Genomic DNA, 22,510 nt, shown 5'->3' with positions numbered 1-22,510 from the left:
CCTCGCACAGATAGAGCACATAAATATATGAATGGGATTTGAATGGGAACATATAGAGGGCGCACTGTGGCTTAGTGGTTAGCATGGTCGCCTCACACCTCCAGCGTCAGGGGTTTGATTCTGTGTGCGGCATTTGCATGTTGTTCCTGTGCTGCGGGGGTTTCCTCCAGGTACTCCAAAGGCATACATGGTAGGCTGATTGGCATGTACAAAGTGTCCGTAGTGTATGAATGTGTGTGTGATTGTGCCCTGCGATGGATTGGCACCCTGTCCAGGGTGTACCCCGCCTCATGCCCGATGCTCCCTTGGATAGGCTCCAGGTTTCCCTGTGACCCTGAAAAGGACAAAGCGGTGTAGAAGATGGATGGATGGGATCATATAGATCATGAGCTCTTAGTGCATCATACTTTTTCAGAAGAACCACGGAGTACTTAGAAATAGAAATACTGATTGGGTTTATTGTACAAACACAAATTAACAATATACAGAGAACAGAAACAAAGAGAACTTACAAAGTTGATGGTCAGCATCTTGGACATAGAATGCGTGATGTTAAATCATCTCTGTTGGTAAAAAGCCTTTTTCTGATGTTACCAGCCAAGTGATGTTACAAGCCAACTATACACTCTTATACCTATAAGCCTCTTTGAAATGTTTTGTGACCAGGAAACCAAATGGGAATGAAACAGTGTGTTTTATGGCAGGATTGACCTCCAGATAATTAACTCACCCTAAGGAACTGTATGATAAGTTCCTGAGAATGAGTTGGTGGTAACAAGAGGCCAAATGTCTCCCATGCAAACAAGGGGGTGCCATCGTGTGTGTGAGTGTATTGTGTGTGTGTGTGTGTGTGTGTGTGTGTGTGTGTACAGTGTGTGTGTGTACAGCATATCCTAAAAAAACACTTATAATATAACTTTTGATAAAACCTGGTCCTGATCTCTTTGGTGGTGGTTTGGACTACACGTAACAATGCACCATATTTCTGGTCCTTTAGTAGCTGCTGCGTGCTACAGAACCACCATCTTGATCAGAACCACTGGATTTATAAAAGTCTAACATCTCTTACAGCCCTGATAAAGAAAGAATCAAACTCTTTAGTTTATATCTCTCACTTTAAACCACAGTGCTGTTTCCATTAACACTGACACACTCTCTCTGGTGTGAGATGGAAACTAGAGGACAAACGTCTCAAACCAAACACCAGCGTGAGGCCATTAAGGGTTTTACCACATCAAAGGTGCTGAAACTCCCGGACTCATAGACTGCAGCAGCACTTTGTCTAAACGTTCTGAATAAATAATTTTGGACATGTTTTATACAGGTTAATCATTACATGATTCAAATCTACCCAAAGGTGTGAGATTATACTTGAATTAATCCCAGTTCTGTCTCTGTTGTTATGTCCTTTAGGGTGGATAACAGGCCTCACACAGATAGAGCACAGTCTCTAGCACAGTTTGAATAAATAGTGCTCTCGACATTCTACATGATATTTTTAGAGACATTTTTATGAATGAACTCCAGCTCTTTTGTGTTTTAGCCTGAGATTCTAACATGAAGACATTTGGACTGTTGAAGTGACCCAAAAGAAGTCAGTGTGAGCTGCTGATTAAAACACTCAGTCTCAGAAACTCAGAAACCACAATGCTATTTCTGTTCAACTGAAACAACTGCATGATGTGAGAGAGCGCTGCTGCAGCCAGTAACACTTCTACAAATGTGTTAAGAGCGTTCTCACACTTGGACTGAACACTCAAGTCCACTCTCATGACTGCTTCTAGGCTTGTTTGTGGGCGGGGCTTATAATCACAGGTTTGCTGTCACACAGAGGAATTAATTCTGAGCCATGGATCACTTCTGCAATTCCATACCTGACTTATGCGTATGCAGCTCTGCTGGAGGTTCATCCTTTTATTGTTTTTATCAGTTTCATTTGGTTCCAGCACTCAAGCAGCATGTCATCATGGAGGAAAACCTGCAAACGAGGAGCTGTTCTGGTGTAAGAAGATTTTATCCACGGAGGCCGACATGAGACGTGTGTATTTTTCAATGTTCTCAGTACAAACACTCGCAGCACAAGGGTGAGCTCATTACAGTAACGTTGCTCCAGTCCTAGCAAAGTGTGGTTTTATTTATCAATAAGGCCTTCTGTCTCCTCCACTGACAATAACAACCCTTTCCCCAACATCACCAAACTTGAAACTGGAAGTGTACTGGTCTCACTGGATACCTCACTCAGCTATCCAGTAAGTTCACCTCCTCCACACAGTGACCCCCGGACCACGCCGTGATGCTGATGTGTTTAATTTGCATGAAAACCTTTCTAGTGTCTACATCTTAAATAATACAGATGAGCTTTACCCCCCAAGTGTCTGATGATTACCGTAAAACCCCGTATATACGCTCACTCCAGGTTCTACCTTAGACAAATGATTTGTGAAAGGACCATACTGAAACTGTACTGCGTCCCCCTCCCCCACAGCGGGATTACACTTTATTCCTCTTTGGGGTTGTTAGATCTGCTGACCTAAAAGCACTTCATTAAACTTCTTCTATCAGAGAGGTTCCAGCACACAGGACTGATCGAGCTCCAGTATATCATATCTGTAAAGTCATGTGACTCATCACAGCATCAGAATAGACAAGAATTCACTGTGAGCTTCACATCTCATTACAGCTAATGGACCAATCAAATCAGTCCACAGCTTCAAAACATCCAATCAGGCGTGAGTCTGGACCTGCTTTTCTACTGAACTCACAAGTTCATTACCTCACTATCACTTTGTCTAAACAGGAACGATGATCACACTCTTTGTCGCGCTTTACTCTCTTTTTTCTCTCTGCACAGCTGGTGAGTAACATTTTGAAAACTTTCATTTAAAATAGTAAAATTTCATATTTAAATCATTTACTGACATTAAACATTAAATATTAAACACTTTTTTACAGTAAAAACTTCTGACATCAAGGAGCTTCATGTGAAAACAGTAAAGCGTGGAGAAAATGTAACTATGGAGTGTAACATGAGCAAGGACAAAAAAAATGTACTTTTGTACAAATACAGTTTTGGAAAAGTGCCTCAGTATTTTGTAAGACGTTACGGGCAAAGTTACACAGTTGTTGATGAATTTAAAGATAGCCACTTCAGTATTACTGAAAATGACCAAAAGTTTTATCTCAATATTATCGGAACGAGAGAAGATGATGCAGGAGACTATTTCTGTGGAGAAGTGGAGGTAACTGCACTAAAGTTCACATCTGGAACACGTCTGCAATTTGAAGGTAAACAGTTTTACTCTGATAACCTGCTAATTCCAGATCAACACTTTAACCAGAATTATGTGTACATATGCATTAAATGTTGAATATTTCACATTATTCATATTTAGTATCATTTCTGTTTATTTGCTGCTTTTCCAATGTATTTGTAAAGGTGAAGAGATGAAACACTCTCCTACACCTGGAACGGTTAACAACAACACAGATTCTGTTACACGCCAGGATTCAAACTGCAGCCCTCAAAAAGGTAAGAGTTTTGATCAAATAAACTTCCTTTCACTTTCCATAACAGAATTTTCTGTAGTTAAAACCTTTTCCTGTTAATAAATCATCCAATATTTATACAAGTTGTTCATTTTCATCATTTCAGGAGACAACTTTTGGATTATTGCCTTAACAATGTCTCTGTTATTTGTATCTCTCATTGTAAACGTGGTTCTGCTTGGAGTTTTATATAAAAATCAGAGAAAAGGTTTGTTTACTTTTATTATTATTATTATTATTATTATTATTATTATTATTTATAGAGTTACTGTATAAATTTGTCACCAAAATGTGAATCCTTTCTACATTTAAACTTTACTTATGTGTATTATTGTTCAGGTGCTTCATCAAGAAACCATCAAACTCCCACCAATCAGGTAATCCAGTCTTCTATTAATTGTGATTCTATTCTGTTAAATAAATCCACATCTGACCTACAATCCACAATGCACAGAGAATTCGAATAGACAGTTATTTACACAATAATGGCTCTTATTCTTTATCAGGCTGATGATGAAGATGTCTTGAACTATGCAGCTGTGAGTTTTGCTAAGAAACCTTCATCCTCCAGAACATCCAGAGACAAGAGCCATGAAGACGTTTATGCACAAGTTAAAATAAAATAGATAAAGACAAATGACTTCAGACTTGAAACACAACCAAAATGTAAGTGTTATTGCTGTTTCCATGGTGACTCCTAACATCATTAATCCACTGATTTGCTTCTCAAATCATTCATCCACTGATTTTGCTGATCAAAATCCTACACCCTGCTGTTTTTTTTTTCTTTCTTTCTTGAATGAAAGTCTTATATTTGGGATTTTTTCTCAGCATTTTCTCTTGCACATGATTTCTAGAATGTAAAAGAACATTTTGTTTGATTCTGAAGGTTAAAGTATTAAAGAACGGCTCATGGTTCACATCTTGCTTTAACTTTTGTTTTTAATTTATTTTGCTTTGAAACATAGGAGTTTTATAAAGAGGATAAATCTGGTGAATATCGTAATTAATGTAGATTATCTGAACATTTAGTAGTCAGTACATCTGTAAATGTAAAACTTTTATACATTTGAACAATTTTCCAGAAATACTGAGGACCTTTAAGAGGGCTGAGTATAAAGACGAGTGTTTACTGCATTACTGATGAGATTCCACTGTTTAACCTGAAATTAATCTCCAGGCAATAAATATTCAATTTCATTAGAAATGTATATTGATGACTGATGAAGTGTCGAGGTTTTCCTTATCTTAATGTTTTTACACAATTTACATTGTGCCTCCTTAATAAATTCCACAAATGCCATATTACACTGTGTGTGTCATCATTTTGTTAAAGTCCATTATCGATGTACCTAATAGTCCTCCCTGATTATATTCAGAAACTTATGTGAGTGATGTTCATGAGCATAGATTGGATTCATTTTTTTTCACATTTGTTAAAATTTCTGTATAGTTTATAATTAATAAACACATCTTTCAGTTCAGTCCACTGTTGAGTTGTAGCATCACTTAGAGCCCTGATGAAGACAGAATCAGATGCTCTAGTTTCTATTTCACACTTTAAGCAGTTTTGTTGTTTCATTAATGATCACACGTGTTCTCTGGTGTGAGATGGAAACTAGAGGACAAACATCTCAAACCAAACACCAGTGTGAGGTTAAGCTTTTAAGGTATTTACGGTATTTATGGTGGAGTCACGCATAGCCAAGGCTGGATTGAAGTTACCCCCAGACAAATCCAGAAGGAGGTCACATTTCTGAGAGAAGGGAGTGGACACTGAGAACAACAAAGTTGCAGCAGTGATTGTAATGTAAGATAATGATAGTTTTATTTTTACTAATTGATGTTAAAGCTAAGGAGATGAAACAACCTCCTCCGACTGTAACGGTGATGGAGAACTTGTGGTTTCAGTAGAAAACCAGGTTCAGAGTCTCCCCTGATTGGATGGTTTGAAGCTGTGAACTGATTTGATTGGTCCAGTAGCTGTAATGAAATGTAAAGTCTCAGTAAAAACGGCTGTATGTAGTCTACAAATAGTCGTGATGGGAAATGACGCAGCACTACATCAGCACTTTCAGCTGCACTGAACTTGTTAAAGTGTTTAAAGAACTGAGGAGGGAGATTCAGTCATACAAGATGATTTTCTATGTCACTGATAAACCCTATTATCACACTGACATCACAGGAAAGTGAAATAGTTGAACTACAAGTATTTGTTTTTTATTCCAATCCTGCTGACTTTTGAAGGAATTCTGACCAATCCTACTCTTACTCAGTTAATGTTTTATCTGAACCTGTACACAATATTTTCTAATCACTTTAGTCTATTTCCCACAATATAATAGATTTTTACACTGTAGAGACCCTGACAAGGATAAAGCATTTACTCCCAACTGAACGTTCTTTGTCCTTAGAGCTTCAAATTATTTATCCGATGCACAGACCACTGCTACACCTGGAGAATACTGGGAGCATCATGACTGTCATGTTTTTTTTTTTTAATTTTTCCAGTGCTTTCAATACAAGTCAGCCATCACTACTTAGGGGGAAGCTTTTGGGAGCTGGAGTTGACCACCATCTGGCTGCATGGATCACCAACTATGGCACTGACAGACCACAGTATGTGAGGTTCCAGGACTGTATGCCTGATGTGGTGATTAGCAGAATGGGAGCACCGCAGGGTACAGTGCTCACTCCCTTTCTCTTCTGGACACTGTGGTAGCATCTGCTATCTTCTATGCAGTAGTTTCCTGGGGAGCTGGGAGCACAGAGAGGGACAGGAAACACCTTAACAAACTGGTTAAGAGGGCTAGCTCTGTCCTGGTCTACCCTCTGGACAGAAAAGAGGTGGTGGGGGAGAGGAGGATGTTAGCTAAGCTGGCGTCTATCATGGGTCAGTCAGTCTCTTTAATACAACAGCAACATAATGTAGCACTGCTAGTTGTTTTGTATCATCAACCTACACATTCAAAATAATTCTTCAATATGAATATTTATTCATTTATTATTATTTGTTGCTCACCCTCTATTGTCAACTGCTCAACAATCCATTTATCCATTTATGTATATAAACAAGGTGTTACTCATCTGTATATATTCATATTTGTATTAATCAGTAAATACATTAAGATGTTCATAGTGTACATATTACCATTATTATTTTTCCCTACTTTTATTTTTATTTTTCTATTTCTATTGTATATATTTTCTTAGACATTTTTTTTTCAATTCTATTCCTATTTATTGTTTCCAATTATTCCTATTTATTCTTTCCTATCTGTTTTTTTGTTTAAGTGACCTGCTGTAACGAGGAAAGCGGTGACTACATTTCCCATCCTGCACTGCGGCCTGCAAACATGGCCACCATGGACTACACTTCTCACACACACACATGTTCACCTTCTCCAGAATTCTAATCACACACACCTGTTTCCAATCTCACACACATTCACACCACAGGATATAAGAGACTGTTCAAATACTATGACTTACTATGACAACCAAGTGGTTGTTCTTGTCTCGTTTTGATTCATGTTATTGACCTTCTTTCTTGTTTATCATTTTTGGATTCCAGCCTCACCCAGTTTGTGCCCGTTTGTATATCTCCTGACCATTTGCCTGTTATTAGACCATGGTTTGGATTACCGTTTTGGATTTGTCTGCCTCTCTCTCTCTCAATAAACGTCTTTTACTGCACTTGCTCTCCTCATCCTTCATTACGCCCATTACATGACAGAATACTATGCCTTTAACATGGATGCAGCAGGAGAGCAAGGAGCACATCACGGCAGTGTACATGGGGCTGTCTGGGCACCTTTCATGTCAGTCCAGTTTCCCCAGTGGAATTGTGTGACTACCCGAGGCAGTTCTTGCTCCACAGCCAAATGTACTTCTCTAGCTTAGCGCACCCCAAGCTGGACAAGAGACAGTGGCTTGGGTTCATGGTTTCCCGGTTTTATGGCCCGACCCACGAGGTGGTCTCACCTGCTGAGCTCCAGCCGGAGGTCAACATGGTGAGCTCATCTCCAGAGCTGCAGCTTGACATAAAGAAGGTGGTCTCACCTGTAGAGCTCCCGTATGAGACGCATGAGGCGGTCTCATCCTCAGAGCTCCAGCATGAGATGCACAAGGCGGTCTCATTCCCAGAGTTTCAATCTGAGACCCTCGAGGAGGTCTCACCTGCCAAGCTCCAGCCGGAGGTCAGCATGGTGAGCTCATCTCCAGAGTTACAGCCGGACATCAAGAAGGTGGTCTCACCTGTAGAGCTCCCGCATGAGACGTATGAGGCGGTCTCATCCTCAGAGCTCCAGCATGAGATGCACAAGGCGGTCTCATTCACAGAGTTTCAACCTGAGATCCTCGAGGTGGTCTCACCTGCTGAGCTCCAGCTGGAGGTCAATGTAGCGACCTCGGTCCCAGAGCCCCAGCTCAAGACCTATGAGGTGGTCTCACCTGCCAAGCTGCAGCAAGAGGTCAACGTAGCAATATCGGCTCCAGAGCTCCAGCATGAGACGCACGAGGCCGTCTCATCCACAGAGCTCCAGCATAAAGTCAAGTTCCTGCTAGAGGTCAACAAGGTGACCTCCCATGCCGAGTTCATGTCCGAGGTCGAAGAGGTGACCTCTCAAGCTGAGTTCCTGTCAGAGGTCGAAGAGGCGACCTCTCAAGCCGAGTTCCTGTCAGAGGTCGAAGAGGTGACCTCTCAAGCCGAGTTCGTGTCCAAGGTCGAAGAGGCAACCTTTCAAGCCGAGTTCCTGTCAGAGGTCGAAGAGACAGCCTCTCAAGCATAGTTCCTGTAAGAGGTCGACGAGACGGCCTCTCACGACACGTTCATAGCCGAGGTCGACGATGTGACCTTCCACGCCACGTTCCTGTCTGAAACCGACGTCATGACCAACCAAGATCTCCTCATGCCTGAAGTCGAAGTCCCGACCAACCAAGTTCTGACCACGCCCGAGCCTGCTGACACGGACAACCAAGTTCTGCTCACGCCCGAGTCTGCTGACACGGACGATCAAGTTCTGCTCACACCCGAGTCTGCTGACACAGCCAACCAAGTTCAGCCTGCAGAGTCGATGGAGGACGATGCTCTGCCTTCCTGCTCCTCTGAGGACGCCGCTCAGTCTCCCGGCCAGGACCCCCGGAGGAGGGAGTGTATTTTGGCACTTCGGGGGAACCGTTTTGGATTTGTCTGCCTCTCTCTCTCTCTCAATAAACGTCTTTTACTGCACTTCCATCCACCGTCAACCTTCATTAAAAAATAAAGTTTATCTTGTCTTGTTTCAGAATTAAAGTGGGTGTGTTTTTATTTCACCTTGTATTGCCTGCATATTGGGGTAAACTGTATGTAGTCCACTGTTATAGAGTGTGAGGTGGGAAGGGAGAGGTGTACTTTCACAGCACTGGAGCAGTTTGGCTCCATGGCTAAAAATCTTCTTACATCAGAATGACTCTTTTGCAGGTTTTCCTGCATGATGACATGCCGTGCTTCCAAAAACTGCTGTACTTCATCACCTGAGAAGAAAAGGATGAACCTAATGGCTACCATTTTACAAACCTGTGTGTACAAAAGTGATGTATGGAACTGCACAATCGATCCACGGTTCAGAAGGAATTCTTCAATGTGAAGGCAAACCTGTGATGTTCATCCCCGCCCCCAAACGAGCCCAGAATCATTTCTGAATGTGGACTCAAGTATTTGAGCCAAACGCTCTTAATGCATGTGAAGAAGTGTTACTGGCTGCAGCAGCGCTCTGTCACATCACATGGTTTCAGTTTAACAGAAATAGCATTGTGGTTTCAAGCCTCAGATAGATGAGTGTTTTAGCCAGCAGCTCACACGGACTTATTTTTGTCCAAATGTCTTTATATTACAATCTCAGGCTAAAACACAAAAGAGATGAAACTCATTGATGATAATGTCTCTGATAAATCTGATGTACAAACTGTGCTAGAGACTGAGCTCGATCTCTGTGAGGACTTGTCCACTTTAAAAGACAAAACATTTTAAAAACAAGAAAGAAAGCGTATTAATTAAAGAATATTCTCACACTATATGATCATTAAATGATGAAGCTGTAAAACATGTCTAGACTTATGCATGCAAAACGTTTAGACAAAGTGCTGCTGCAGTCTATGAGTCCGGCAGTTTCAGCACCTTTGATGTGGTAAAAACCTTAATGGCCTCACGCTGGTGTTTGGTTTGAGACGTTTGTCCTCTAGTTTCCATCTCACACCAGAGAGTGTGTGTCAGTGTTAATGGAAACAGCACTGTGGTTTAAAGTGAGAGATATAAACTAAAGGGTTTGATTCTTTCTTTATCAGGGCTGTAAGAGATGTTAGACTTTTATAAATCCAGTGGTTCTGATCAAGATGGTGGTTCTGTAGCACGTAGCAACTACTTCAGGACCAGAAATATGGTGTATTGTTACGTGTAGTCCAAACCACCACCAAAGAGATCAGGACCAGGTTTTATCAAAAGTTATATTATGGTAAGTGTTTTCTTAGGATATACTGTATACACACACACACACACACACACACACACACACACACTTCTGCTTTAATGCGTATTTGTGTCTTTGTGTTTATGTGAACATAAACATTAGAATATATGAATATTATATAACATAAAAACTATAAAAAATAACAAAAATAAATAATAAATCTGCTGGCTGCCGCAGCGCTCTGTCACTTCACATGGTTTCAGTTTAACAGAAATAGCATTGTGGTTTGACAAAGTCTCTTCATAGATGTAGTAGCACATCCCTTAAGTGTTCACACTTAAACACACACACACACACGCACACACACACACATACACACACACACACACACATGCAGGCACCCCCTTGTTTGCATGGGAGACATTTGGCCTCTTGTTACCACCAACTCATTCTCAGGAACTTAACATACAGTCCCTTAGGGTGAGTTAATTATCTGGAGGTCAATCCTGCCATAAAACACACTGTTTCATTCCCATTTGGTTTCCTGTTCACAAAACATTTCAAAGAGGCTTAGAGGTATAAGAGTGTATAGTTGGCTTGTAACATCAGAAGAAGGCTTTTTACCGTCAGGGATGATTTAACATCACGCATCCTATGTCCATGACACTGACCATCAACTTTGTAAGTTCTCTTTATATTGTTCATTTGTGTTTGTACAATAAACCCAGTCAGTATTTCTAAATACTCCATGCTTCTTCTGAAAATGTATGATGCACTAAGAGCTCATGATCTATATGTTCCCATCCATCCATCTTCTATACTGCTTTATCCGTTTCAGGGTCACGGAGAAACCTGGAGCCTATTCCAGGGAGCATCAGGCACGACAGATCCTGGACAGGGTGCCAATCCATCGCAGGGCACAATCACACACACATTCATACAATACAGACACTTTGGACATGGGATGTCTTTTGAGTACCCGGAGGAAACCCCCCGCAGCATGGGGACAACAGGCAAACTCCACGGTGGGAATCGAACCTCCGACCCTGGAGGTGCGAGGCGAACATGCTAACCCTGAAGGACATAACAACAGAGAAAGAACTGGGATAAATTAAAGTATAATCTCACAACTTTGGGTAGATTTGAATCATGTAATGAATAACCTCTATAAACCATGTTATTAATATGGAGAGATTATTTAATGGTAGATTGTGCCTTGAATGATTAAATAACAAATCTGTGTCCTCAGTGCTCCTACTGCTGTCTGACATCGACCTGAAATTCACAAGCTCGTACGTGCTAATCCATGCTAGCAACATGCTAAATCATGCTAGCAACATGGTAATTCATGCTAGCAATGTGCTAATTCATACTAGCAACATGCTTGTTCATGCTGTTGATATGCTAATCCATTCTAACAACATGCTAATCCATGCTAGCAACATGCTACTTAATGGTAGCAATGTGCTTATTCATACAAGCAACATGCTCGTTCATCCTAGGGTCATGCTAATCCATACTAACAAAATGCTAAATAATGCTCACTCGCAATGTGCTAATTAATGCTATCGATGTGCTAAACCATGCTAGCAACGCGCTAATACATTCTAGCTGCATGTTAAACATGCTAGCACGGAGCTAATTCATGTTAACAGTGTGTTAAAACATGCTAAGTCATGCTAGCAACATGCTAATTCATGAAGAGGACATATCCAGTCTGTCCAGATCGTTCACAACATACAGTATAGGGTGCATGGGCATTCGCAGTCTGGGAGTGGCACTCTTGGAAGGTCATCAGAGTTCAGTGAGCTAAAGGAGGTGATGGCTAGACAGCAACAGCAAATAGACCAACTTATTCGGAGTTCAGCTCAAATGCAGAAGGCTTTGGGATTGAGCACTGCAGTCTAACCGGATTATTTGTAGGTGGTGTAATAAACTGGGGCATTTTGCGCCAGTGTGTGTTGGGGAGCGTAGAGTCACCCATTTCCAATCCGTCAGCGGGAGGAACAAGGCTCAAGGTGCAGCCTGAGGGGGAAGCGATGTTCCCCATGATGCTAAAAGGGAGAGTGCCGCTCTCCGCGTGGTTCGCAGGGGGAGCAAAGTTCTCCGCAAGGCCAGAGGGAAGCGCCAAGATTTCTGCGAGGCCAGAGAGGGGAGCGAGCTTCTCCGCGAGGCCAAAGGGAAGAACGATGCTCTCTGCGAAGCACGACGGGGAAACGATGCACTCTGTGGAGCAGGAAGACGGAGTGACATATGGAGTGTAGCAAAGAGGTGCGATGTCTTAAGCGGAACATGAAGGCGGAGCGACGTCCTCAGCCGAGCAGGAAGGCAGAGCGACGTCCTCAGCCGAGCAGGAAGGCGGAGCGACGTCCTCAGCCGAGCAGGAAGGCGGAGCGACGTCCTCAGCCGAGCAGGAAGGCGGAGCGACGTCCTCAGTCGGACAGGATGGCAGAGAGGCTTCCTCAGCTGAGCAGTATAGCAGAGCAACACCTTCAGTGGAGCAGAAAAGCATGGCGAGGTCCTCAGCGGAGCAGGAAAGCACTTCGGCATTCAGCACGATGCAGGCAAACAGAGCGGCGCACTTGGGCATGTCAGGATGCGGAGCAACGTATTCATCAAATACTGGTGACGGAGAAGCGTCCTCTACAAAACAGGAGAACAAAGTGGAGCACTCGGACATGCCGGGACGCGGAGCAATATCTTCAGCAAAACAGGGCGACTGAGCGGCGTCCTCAGCTGAACAGAAAGGCTGAGGGGCATCCTCAGACGAGCAGGGAGGCTGACTGACATTCTCCGTTGACTTGGTACACTGGACTAGATCTACAATAGGGGAGGGAGAGTGGGAGATGGTACCAGAACAGTTAAAAGGCTCCCACTTGTACCGGGACTCCTGGACCCTGAACAATTCCGCTGCATCCATTTGTCGGTCTCACGTTCTGTCACATTACGAAGTTGGATACGGATGCAATTGCGGATTTTCAAGCATTTAATAACCAATAAACAAAATACAAAAGACTCGACAACAAACATAAACACTGTGGCAAAAACTAAATACAGCAGCATAGACAAAAGCATAGTACAACAACGTGACACAAGGAAGCAGTGCAAACAGTAACTATATATAAGCGTGCTCGTTAACCAGGAAGTGAATACAGGTGCAGGTGGTCATGTGACTGATGAGTGTGGTGCAGTGGCTGCTGGGAACTGGAGTCCAGAGTTCCTTCCCTGATACCTGACACTCAGAGACACATTACACCATTAAGAAACATGCATGCTCAATAACTATGTTCTACACTTATTTTTCCTTTATAAGCTATTATTTTGTTTGTTTTGTTTTCTTATGTTTAAGTGTTATGAAGGTGTTACCACATCCTAGTCTCCAGGAGAGGTCTGAAAAATAATCAACATAGTTGGATATTTGGGTTGCACCAGTTCATGACCCTTCCTTTTGGGTTGTTCGGAGCCCCAGCAATGTTCCAGTGACTCATGGACAGAATCCTCCTTCCTCACGCTACCTATGCCGCTGCCTATTTAGATGACATTATTATTATTTATTGCAATGATTTGCAGCGACACCTGCCGAATCTGAGGGCTGTCCTGATATCGTTGAGATGGGTGGGACTCACAGCAAACCCAAAGAAGAATGCGATTGGACGGATGGAATTATGGTATCTGGGATTTCACTTGGGCCATGGGCAGGTGTGTCCCCAAATTGATAAGACTGCAACAATTCTGGCCTGCCTGAGACACAAGACCGAAAAGGAGGTGAGACAGTTTGTAATAATTATTTGGATGTCACCAGCCCACTGACTGACCTCACTAAAAAGGGAGTGCCAGATCCGGTCCCCGTCCTGAGTTGAGTGGTGGGGGAATGTGGAAGCGGGGGCGTGGTTGAGTGCCAGTTTGTGAATGGAGGGCGGAGCTGGAGATGGTGAACAGTAAGGATTACACACCTTTGCAGAATTAGGCAAACGAGGGTTCTGCGTTTCAATAAGTGGTGGCACAGATAAAGAGCCCCAGGAGAGAGAGAGCTGAGCAGGACAGAGGGGTGTGTGTGTGTGTGTGTGTGTGTGTGTGTGTGTCTTGAGAAATAAAATCAGTTTGCAAAAAATTGAAAGTAAACAAAAGAGAGAATAAAGAGACTTTTTGAGTTGTCCCCAGCCTGCCTCCCTCCCTTAATTTTTAATTAATTGAAAGGTATTTTTTATTGACAGTTTCCGATAGTGATATTCATCCAATATTGTTTTCTTTAAAAACTACTAAGCTTTATAATATGTTTGTTTTTACTGAAGCACTTCACAGTTCAACATCATTTACATTATAAATATAATAAAGTACAAATAGAATAAATTCAATCCTAACAAAAGAAAATACATTGTAGTCTATTTCCAAATAAACATTTCCAGTTCCAAAAATACATTTGATTTCCAAAATCCAATCCCGATCAGTTACAGGATTCGATATCCGATATTTTTTCTCCACTATCCCATCCACCATTTTGTTTTTGCTGCTAGCGGCTGGTATCTCTCTAATGAAATATTAGTATTGAGTTGTACACGCAGTCATACACTCGTCTTCTAAACCTATTTCTAATCTGTGGTGTCCTCAGTGTGTGTGGAGTTTACACACCTGTCAGTGTTAACACACACCAGAAATCTCTCTCACCTGAATCTGGAAGTGTGTATCCTCAAGTTTCCAAAGTAGAAATGAGCCAATATTCAGCAGTGCTAAAGACAAATCTATAGTCTTTGTTTAGACTTTATTGATGCTGAAGTAAGTATACAAACTGAAGCTATGATAAAAAAACAAAAACAATTAACTTTTCTTAAAGAAATTCCTAAATCCTCTGACCAAGTATATGGCTGTGCCATCTGTCTATGAAATAAATGCCAGTCCTTCAGGCTGAAAAAGAAGGATCAAAATATTCTGCAGTAGTTTGGCACTGTGACTCAAAAAGTTGTTTTTCATCTGACATCTGAAAGCTAACTCCTGTCCCACCTGCCGTACAATACTGATAATGTTCTTACACTTAAGAGGGCTGAATGGCAGACCTTGTTAAAAAATATTATTATGTTTCTTCCTTATAATGTCTTATGTTTTATAAATATATTCTTATATATATCTTATATTACTTTTTGCCTTTTCTTATACATTGACACGGGAGAAGAGGGGCCAGTGCTGGTGTGAAGGTGATCCTGCACAAGGACATGTCTTTGTAACTGTAAGTGACGAGTCAACTTAATCCTTCACATGGTATTCATAAGGTGCCATAAATTTCTGCTACTCTATCGATCAGGCTGAAGTTTGAACAAAATGGTTTGACTTAATATCCACAGCAGTAGTGTACAAGTCATTTCTTCCTAATTTGTTTATTAACTTTTTTTTATGTATGCCTAAATGCAATAAAAGTTATTTGCCAGATTCAGATGCTCCTAAACAAATTATTCTGAAGTATGAGTTTGTAACTTATCAGCAAAGACTGTACTATCCATCCATCCATCTTCTACCGCTATGTAGCAATGTGGCTCTTATTTTCGTTTTGTACCAACTACGCCACCCCGAAGAAATGGGGAAAATAAAAAGTACGCCACGTGTAGCAATGTGGCTCGCTTGTTTCATTTTCTACCAACTACACCACCCTGAGAAAACAGGGAAATAACCCAAATAAAGACACGGAGGTACGTTCCACTTAGAACAGGCAAGAGGCTTGGGTTTCCATATAAAAATACATTTTATTTTAAAGTTAAAAAGACTGGCCAAGAGTTATTTTAAAAGAAACATCCAACACAGTCAGGCATTGTTCAAATAAAACAGTCACAAGTTAACAATAATCATAGGAGGGCTGAGGCTTCCTGTATGAAGGGCAGGCTAGTACGACAGCACCAGCTATACAAAAGGGAAAAGCACCCCACTAATCAGAATCATACCCACAAAATTCACTGCAAATGAACACAGCAATAATGACGACCCTTAATTAAGTAAAGCCAAGAACCCCCCCCCTCCCCTACGGCCGCAGGAAACACTCAGCTCCTACAAGGAGAAAACAAAACACAAAATCAATTATAATATACACAAAACGGACAAACAAAAGAATAAAACAAAACAAACACAGATAACCCACAATCAAACTGATTCCAAGTAGCAAGTTTACCAAGACTGACCAAAACCACTACTACCACATAGCAGTATCAGCATAACTGATAAAGACTGTTACAACACAGTTGAATGACAGAAAACCGATCTCATTGAGAGTAACCAACACAAAGCAAAATAACAAAACAGAACATAAAACAATAAAGACATATCAAAACAACCAAACAACAAAGCAGCAGAACCAAACAGCAAAACCAAACAGCAACGTGGCTCCACGAGTGAGGGGGAGGAGCTATACCGATATGACCACATCTCACTCAGCCCGCCTTAACGCATGCAAAACCGAGGACTCGTGATCCGATGACATGATACTCACGATGGTACATACGAAAGTCATGATAGCGTCTTTAATAGTTGTGACGACGACAGCTGGCGCTCCGACCGGAGCTACGTTAAATTACCATGCTACACAGTTGGGAGCCTTGACGGCACAGCGCACTGATTGTGGGCAGCACATCACACCTGCACACAGTCTCAGTAGCCCAACATCACACCTGCACACAGTCTCAGTAGCCCAACATCACACTCTGTAGTCCGTAGCAACGAAAGGAAGGGGCGGGTTTTCGACCATGACGCATTCTGAGAGGCCTTAACAACCATTTATATACTGTGGTAGGGACAGAGCCCATTGGCCACGTAGTTAATAAGGGTGATGTTTTAACCACGACACACACCCCACTACACGAACTCCTTTTCAGGGTCATGGGACTATCATTTCTAATATAATGCATTTAATATGGAAAAATATTTTCACTGAAATATTTGACAGATTTTTTTACACTAGTTTACACTAAATGTCTAATATTCTGTTCTGTTGGAAATATGCCTTAACTGTTCAATTATTTTGGAACCTTTAAAAATAACTCGACTGCTTCTATACCTTTGGCTTACAGTGTGTATGACTCCTCATTGTCATAAACCCATACAAGGAAATAAAAAGTAATCATTTTGACTCCAGATCAGGAGTGGGTAAAGACAGACTGGTGATCTGATCTATATATATATATATATATATATATATATATATATATATATATATATATATATACGTAGCTTAGATAATGCCTTTGAGGACCATGTTGGAATGTTCCCAAGTCAAAGTACTCCATTCCAAAATGGATTAAATTCATTATTTTCCTCAAAATTCTACAAACAATACCCCATAATGACAACGTGAAAGAAGTTTGTTTGAAATCTTTTCAAATTTATTAAAAATAAAAAACAAAAAAAGCACATGTACATAAGTATTCACAGCCTTTGCCATGACACTCAAAATTGAGCTCGGGTGTAGCCTGGTTCCACTGATCATCCTTGAGATGTTTCTACAACTTGATTGGAGTCCACCTGTGGTAAATTCAGTTGATTGGACATGATTTGGAAAGGCACACACCTGTCTATATAAGGTCCCACAGTTAACAATGCATGTCAGAGCACAAGCCAAGCCATGAAGTCCAAGGAATTGTCTGTAGACCTCCGAGACAGGATTGTATCGAGGCACAGATCTGGGGAAGGGTACAGAAACATTTCTGCAGCATTGAAGGTCCGATTGAGCACAGTGGCCTCCATCATCCGTAAATGAAAGAAGTTTGGAACCAGCAGGACTCTGGAGGAAAGGTCGATGTTCAGCAGAGAGGGGTCGCTCCGTGTTCTCCTGAAGTCAACAACCATCTCTTTTGCTTTGTCCACATTCAGAGACAGGAAGTTGGCTCTGCACCAGTCTGGTAGCTGCTGAACATCCTCTCTGTATGCTGACTCGTGGTTCTTGCAGATGAGACCGACCATCGGTGGTCTTTATGAGGTGATTGGAGCTGTGCATTGCTGCACAGTCATGAGTCAGCAGAGTGAACAGTAGTGGACTGAGCACACAGCCCTGGGGGGCCCCGTGCTGAATGTGGTGGTGCTGGAGATGATGTTCGCAATCGAGACTGACTAAATTCTCACAATCAGGAAGTTCAGGATCCAGTTGTAGATGGAGGTGTTCAGGCCCAGTAGGTTCAGTTTTCCAAGCAGGTGCTGAGGAAGGATTGTGTTGAATGCTGATCTGAAGTCTATGAACAGCATTCGAACGTAGGTGTCCTTCTTGTCCAGGGGGATGAGGGCCAGATGTAGGGTGGTGTCGATGGCTACATCTGTTGAGCATTTAGGACGATACACGAATTACAGGGGGGGGTCCAGTGAGGGGGGCAGCAGGGTCTTGATGTGCCTCATGACGAGGCTCTCGGAGCACTTCATGATGATGGGTGTGAGTGCAATGGGACAGTAGTCATTGCGGCAGGATGCTGGACTTCTTCGGCATGGGGACAATGGTGGTGGCCTTGAAGCACGTTGGAACGACAGGGAGATGTTGAAGATGTCAGTGAGAACATCTGCGAGCTGATGTGCACATTCTCTGAGCACTCTGCCGGGAATGTTGTCTGGTCCAGCAGCTTTCTCTGGGTTGATTCTGCGTAGAGTTTTCCTCACATCACCCGTTGTTAGACACAGCACCTGGTCGTTGGAAGGAGGGGTGGTCTTCCTCGCAGTCACATCATTTTGCACCTCAAACCGAGCAAAGCAGATGTTCAGCACATCTGGAAGGGAGGCATCACTGTCACAGATGAGTGATGTTGTCCTGTAGTTGCTGATGGCCTTAATGTCCTGCCACATACGGCGCATGTTGCCACTATAAGGATTGAGTCAGGTATCAGACATTGGCGGGGTAAAAAAAATAAAAAGCTTTATTTAAGACACATCCAGAGAGGGAGAGAAACAAAATAAATCACCTGAATAACACACATGGACGTTACCACTTCAGAATTGGGGATTGGCACTCCTAATCCGATGGACACAGCATTCATACGTGCACACACCACAGCACGCAACACCTCACAGTGTACACCGCATTCAGGCAAGAGACCCACCACCACAACACGGGGATACACTGATCCTCTGCAGCTGGCCACTGCAATTATTGGGGAAAAAAACAGACACAGAATATTACTGAATGATCACACTGTCTTAAACCTCAAATCAATATAACGACATACCTGTTAAATGGCGACTCACATGGCCCAGGAAACGCAACGGTTACACGCGTTTCCATGGAGACAGCTGTCGCTGAAAGCATTCCGCAAAGCTCCTCAATCCACCCCTTAATGAAACAAACCCATGTAACCCTGCATGACACAAACAACATGCAGCTCTTACCTCTCAGGCGTTCACACGCCACACCGGAAATACGCTAAGAATACACAGACACATATAACATCACTATGGCAGCTTTTATACTCCACCAACCGAGAGCGTAATTGAAACTCACACCCCTCTCCTACCAGCTTACATCAGAAGTAGGAAGTAGTGCTACATAAAGATTAGTAGTTTTTAAAGAAAACAGTACTGAACGAGTATCGGTATCGGAACAAAGTGGGATCTTGCCATCGATTAGAAAACTTGTCAATAACACGCCACTGTGTGTGAGTGTGTGAGTGTGTGTGTGTGTGTGTGTGTGTGTGTGTGTGTGTGTGTGGCCGTGTTGGATTCTGCCAGATCAGTAGTCTTGCTAAAGTCAGGCGTAAGTGGAAGTTATCATTGTTTAATAAAGGACTCTCCTTCTGGTGTGAATGCGCTGGTCACTACAACACACTCATTACACAAATAAGATTAGATTAAGACGCTAACATTCACTGTGTCGAGGTGATGAACTGTGTTAATTCTGGATCTTAAATTATTCTCATTATACTCATTACTGACATTTCAGTAACTGAACCTTTAACCAGAAATGTTTTAATGACTGGATTTATAAAAGTCTAACATCTCTTACAGCCCTGATAAAGAAAGAATCAAACTCTTTAGTTTATATCTCTCACTTTAACCCACAGTGCTGTTTCCATTAACACATCTTTCAGTTCAGTCCACTGTTGAGTTGTAGCATCACTTAGAGCCCTGAGGAAGACAGAATCAGATGCTCTAGTTTCTATTTCACACTTTAAGCAGTTTTGTTGTTTCATTAATGATCACACGTGTTCTCTGGTGTGAGATGGAAACTAGAGGACAAACGTCTCAAACCAAACACCAGCGTGAGGCCATTAAGGTTTTTACCACATCAAAGGTGCTGAAACTGCCAGACTCAAAGACTGCAGCAGCACTTTGTCTAAACATTCTGAATGAATAATTTTGGACATGTTTTATACAGGTTAATCATTACATGATTTAAATCTACCCAAAGGTGTGAGATTATACTTGAATTAATCCCAGTTCTTTCTCTGTTGTTATGTCCTTTAGGGTGGATAACAGGCCTCACACAGATAGAGCACAGTCTCTAGCACAGTTTGAATAAATAGTGCTCTCAACATTCTACATGATATTTTTAGAGAAATTTTTATGAATGAACTCCAGCTCTTTTGTGTTTTAGCCTGAGATTCTAACATGAAGACATTTGGACTGTTGAAGTGACCCAAAAGAAGTCAGTGTGAGCTGCTGATTAAAACACTCAGTCTCAGAAACTCAGAAACCACAATGCTATTTCTGTTCAACTGAAACAACTGCATGATGTGAGAGAGCGCTGCTGCAGCCAGTAACACTTCTACAAATGTGTTAAGAGCGTTCTCACACTTGGACTGAACACTCCAGTCCACTCTCATGACTGCTCCTAGGCTTGTTTGTGGGTGGGGCTTATAATCACAGGTTTGCTGTCACACAGAGGAATTAATTCTGAGCCATGGATCACTTCTGCAATTCCATACCTCACTTATGCGTATGCAGCTCTGCTGGAGGTTCATCCTTTTATTGTTTTTATTAGTTTCATTTGGTTCCAGCACTCAAGCAGCATGTCATCATGGAGGAAAACCTGCAAACGAGGAGCTGTTCTGGTGTAAGAAGATTTTAGACAGACTTTAAGTAAAGATTAACTGACAGCATTAAACTGAACATGTTGCATCCACACAGATCAATTAAAGATCATATGAGCTACAGTCACTATGATAACAATCATTCAGCATCACTACCTGTAAGGATAAGTCCAGCACTTCCATAGTGATAACTCACTGTAATTAACAAACCTGAATAATAAAGACATCTGAAAGCAAACTCATCCAGTGTTACAAACTGTAGTGTGTCCAGCCCTGTCACATTCAACACCCGTAACACGCCTTATTCACTATTAACACTTGATCCTAGTTTAAGTCTTTTAAGCAGCCAGGTGGTTTACCAGTTCTCCCTCTCCTCCTGGGAGTGTGGATTGACGTTTGGTCCGTCTCCTCCAGCAGAAGAGTTTCAGCTCCATCTGGAAAATGACTGAGCCGTGACCCATTCCATTTCTTTCCATCACTAAGTATGAAAGTGCTTGTTCCAATTTGCCTCTGAACAGATGGGGATCAGTGACCTTTGACTTCTGCCTTTGAGTACATGATCAGACCTCCAAACTCTCACCTGATCTCCCGTCTTGATTACAAGCTCCTTTGCTCCTCTCCGTGTATCAGTGTATGTTTTGTATTTTGTCTGTTTCTCCCTAACAATGTCCTTGACCTGTGAGAAATTGTCACTTTTCTCCCCCACAGGAAAAATGTCCACCTTTGTTCTCCTCCTGTGATTGTGCAGTAGCTCTGATGGGGAGACACCGGTGGTTGAGGTAGGAGTAGAATGAAAGGGTATGAGATAATCACACTCTTTCACAACTCAAAGAGCTTTCCTATGCTAATCAGGACTGTGCTAATAATGCTAATCACATTTCATCTGGAATAACTTCATGTCTAAATACTAAAGTGATAATTTAACTAAATTCATTTATACATACACAATGTCATGACCTTTAATATTGTTCACTGTTAAAATTCACACCATGTTTTAGTTTTAGTTACATTTTAGTTAAAATGTAAACACTATAAAGTTACATGCACACTTTCTTATTAATTGCTGTATTTAACATCTTTTAGTAAAAAGAAAGGAAGAATGAAAATAACATTTTCTAATGAAAACCTTTCTAGTGTCTACATCTTAAATAATCCAGATGTGCTTTTCCCCCAAAGTGTCTGATGGTTACCGTAAAACCCCGTATATACGCTCACTCCAGGTTATACCTTAGATAAATGATTTGTGAAAGGACCATACTGAAACTGTACTGCGTCCCCCTCCCCCACAGCGGGATTACACATTAGTCCTCTTTGGGGTTGTTAGATCTGCTGACCTAAAAGCACTTCATTAAACTTCTTCTATCAGAGAGGTTCCAGCACACAGGATTGATAGAGCTCCAGTATATCATATCTGTAAAGTCATGTGACTCATCACAGCATCAGAATAGACAAGAATTCACTGTGAGCTTCACATCTCATTACAGCTAATGGACCAATCAAATCAGTCCACAGCTTCAAAACATCCAATCAGGCGTGAGT

At 41.8% G+C, this 22,510-nt stretch overlaps 1 protein-coding gene across 1 annotated transcript; it reads left to right on the top strand.

Annotated features, from left to right (window-relative positions):
* The first annotated feature begins 2,497 nt into the window (after window positions 1-2,497).
* Window positions 2,498-4,959, top strand: LOC128601504 (uncharacterized). The gene is made up of 6 exons (XM_053614768.1): window positions 2,498-2,854; window positions 2,953-3,285; window positions 3,437-3,529; window positions 3,653-3,754; window positions 3,886-3,923; window positions 4,053-4,959. The coding sequence occupies exons 1-6, from the start codon at window positions 2,803-2,805 to the stop codon at window positions 4,170-4,172; spliced, it is 738 nt and encodes a 245-aa protein (XP_053470743.1). The 5' UTR covers window positions 2,498-2,802; the 3' UTR covers window positions 4,173-4,959.
* The last annotated feature ends 17,551 nt before the right edge of the window (window positions 4,960-22,510 follow it).

Source organism: Ictalurus furcatus, chromosome 25 (genome assembly GCF_023375685.1).
Source record: "Ictalurus furcatus strain D&B chromosome 25, Billie_1.0, whole genome shotgun sequence".
Taxonomy (NCBI): domain Eukaryota; kingdom Metazoa; phylum Chordata; class Actinopteri; order Siluriformes; family Ictaluridae; genus Ictalurus; species Ictalurus furcatus.
The sequence above is the reverse complement of the archived record's forward strand: the minus strand, read 5'-3'. Positions and strand labels throughout refer to the sequence as shown.

Coding starts and splice junctions, on each gene's coding strand:
- LOC128601504 (XM_053614768.1), top strand. CDS start 2,803: ATGATCACACTCTTTGTCGCGCTTTACTCTCTTTTTTCTCTCTGCACA. Junction 3,286..3,436: donor AACACGTCTGCAATTTGAAG/GTAAACAGTTTT, acceptor GTATTTGTAAAG/GTGAAGAGATGAAACACTCT. Junction 3,530..3,652: donor AAACTGCAGCCCTCAAAAAG/GTAAGAGTTTTG, acceptor TCATCATTTCAG/GAGACAACTTTTGGATTATT.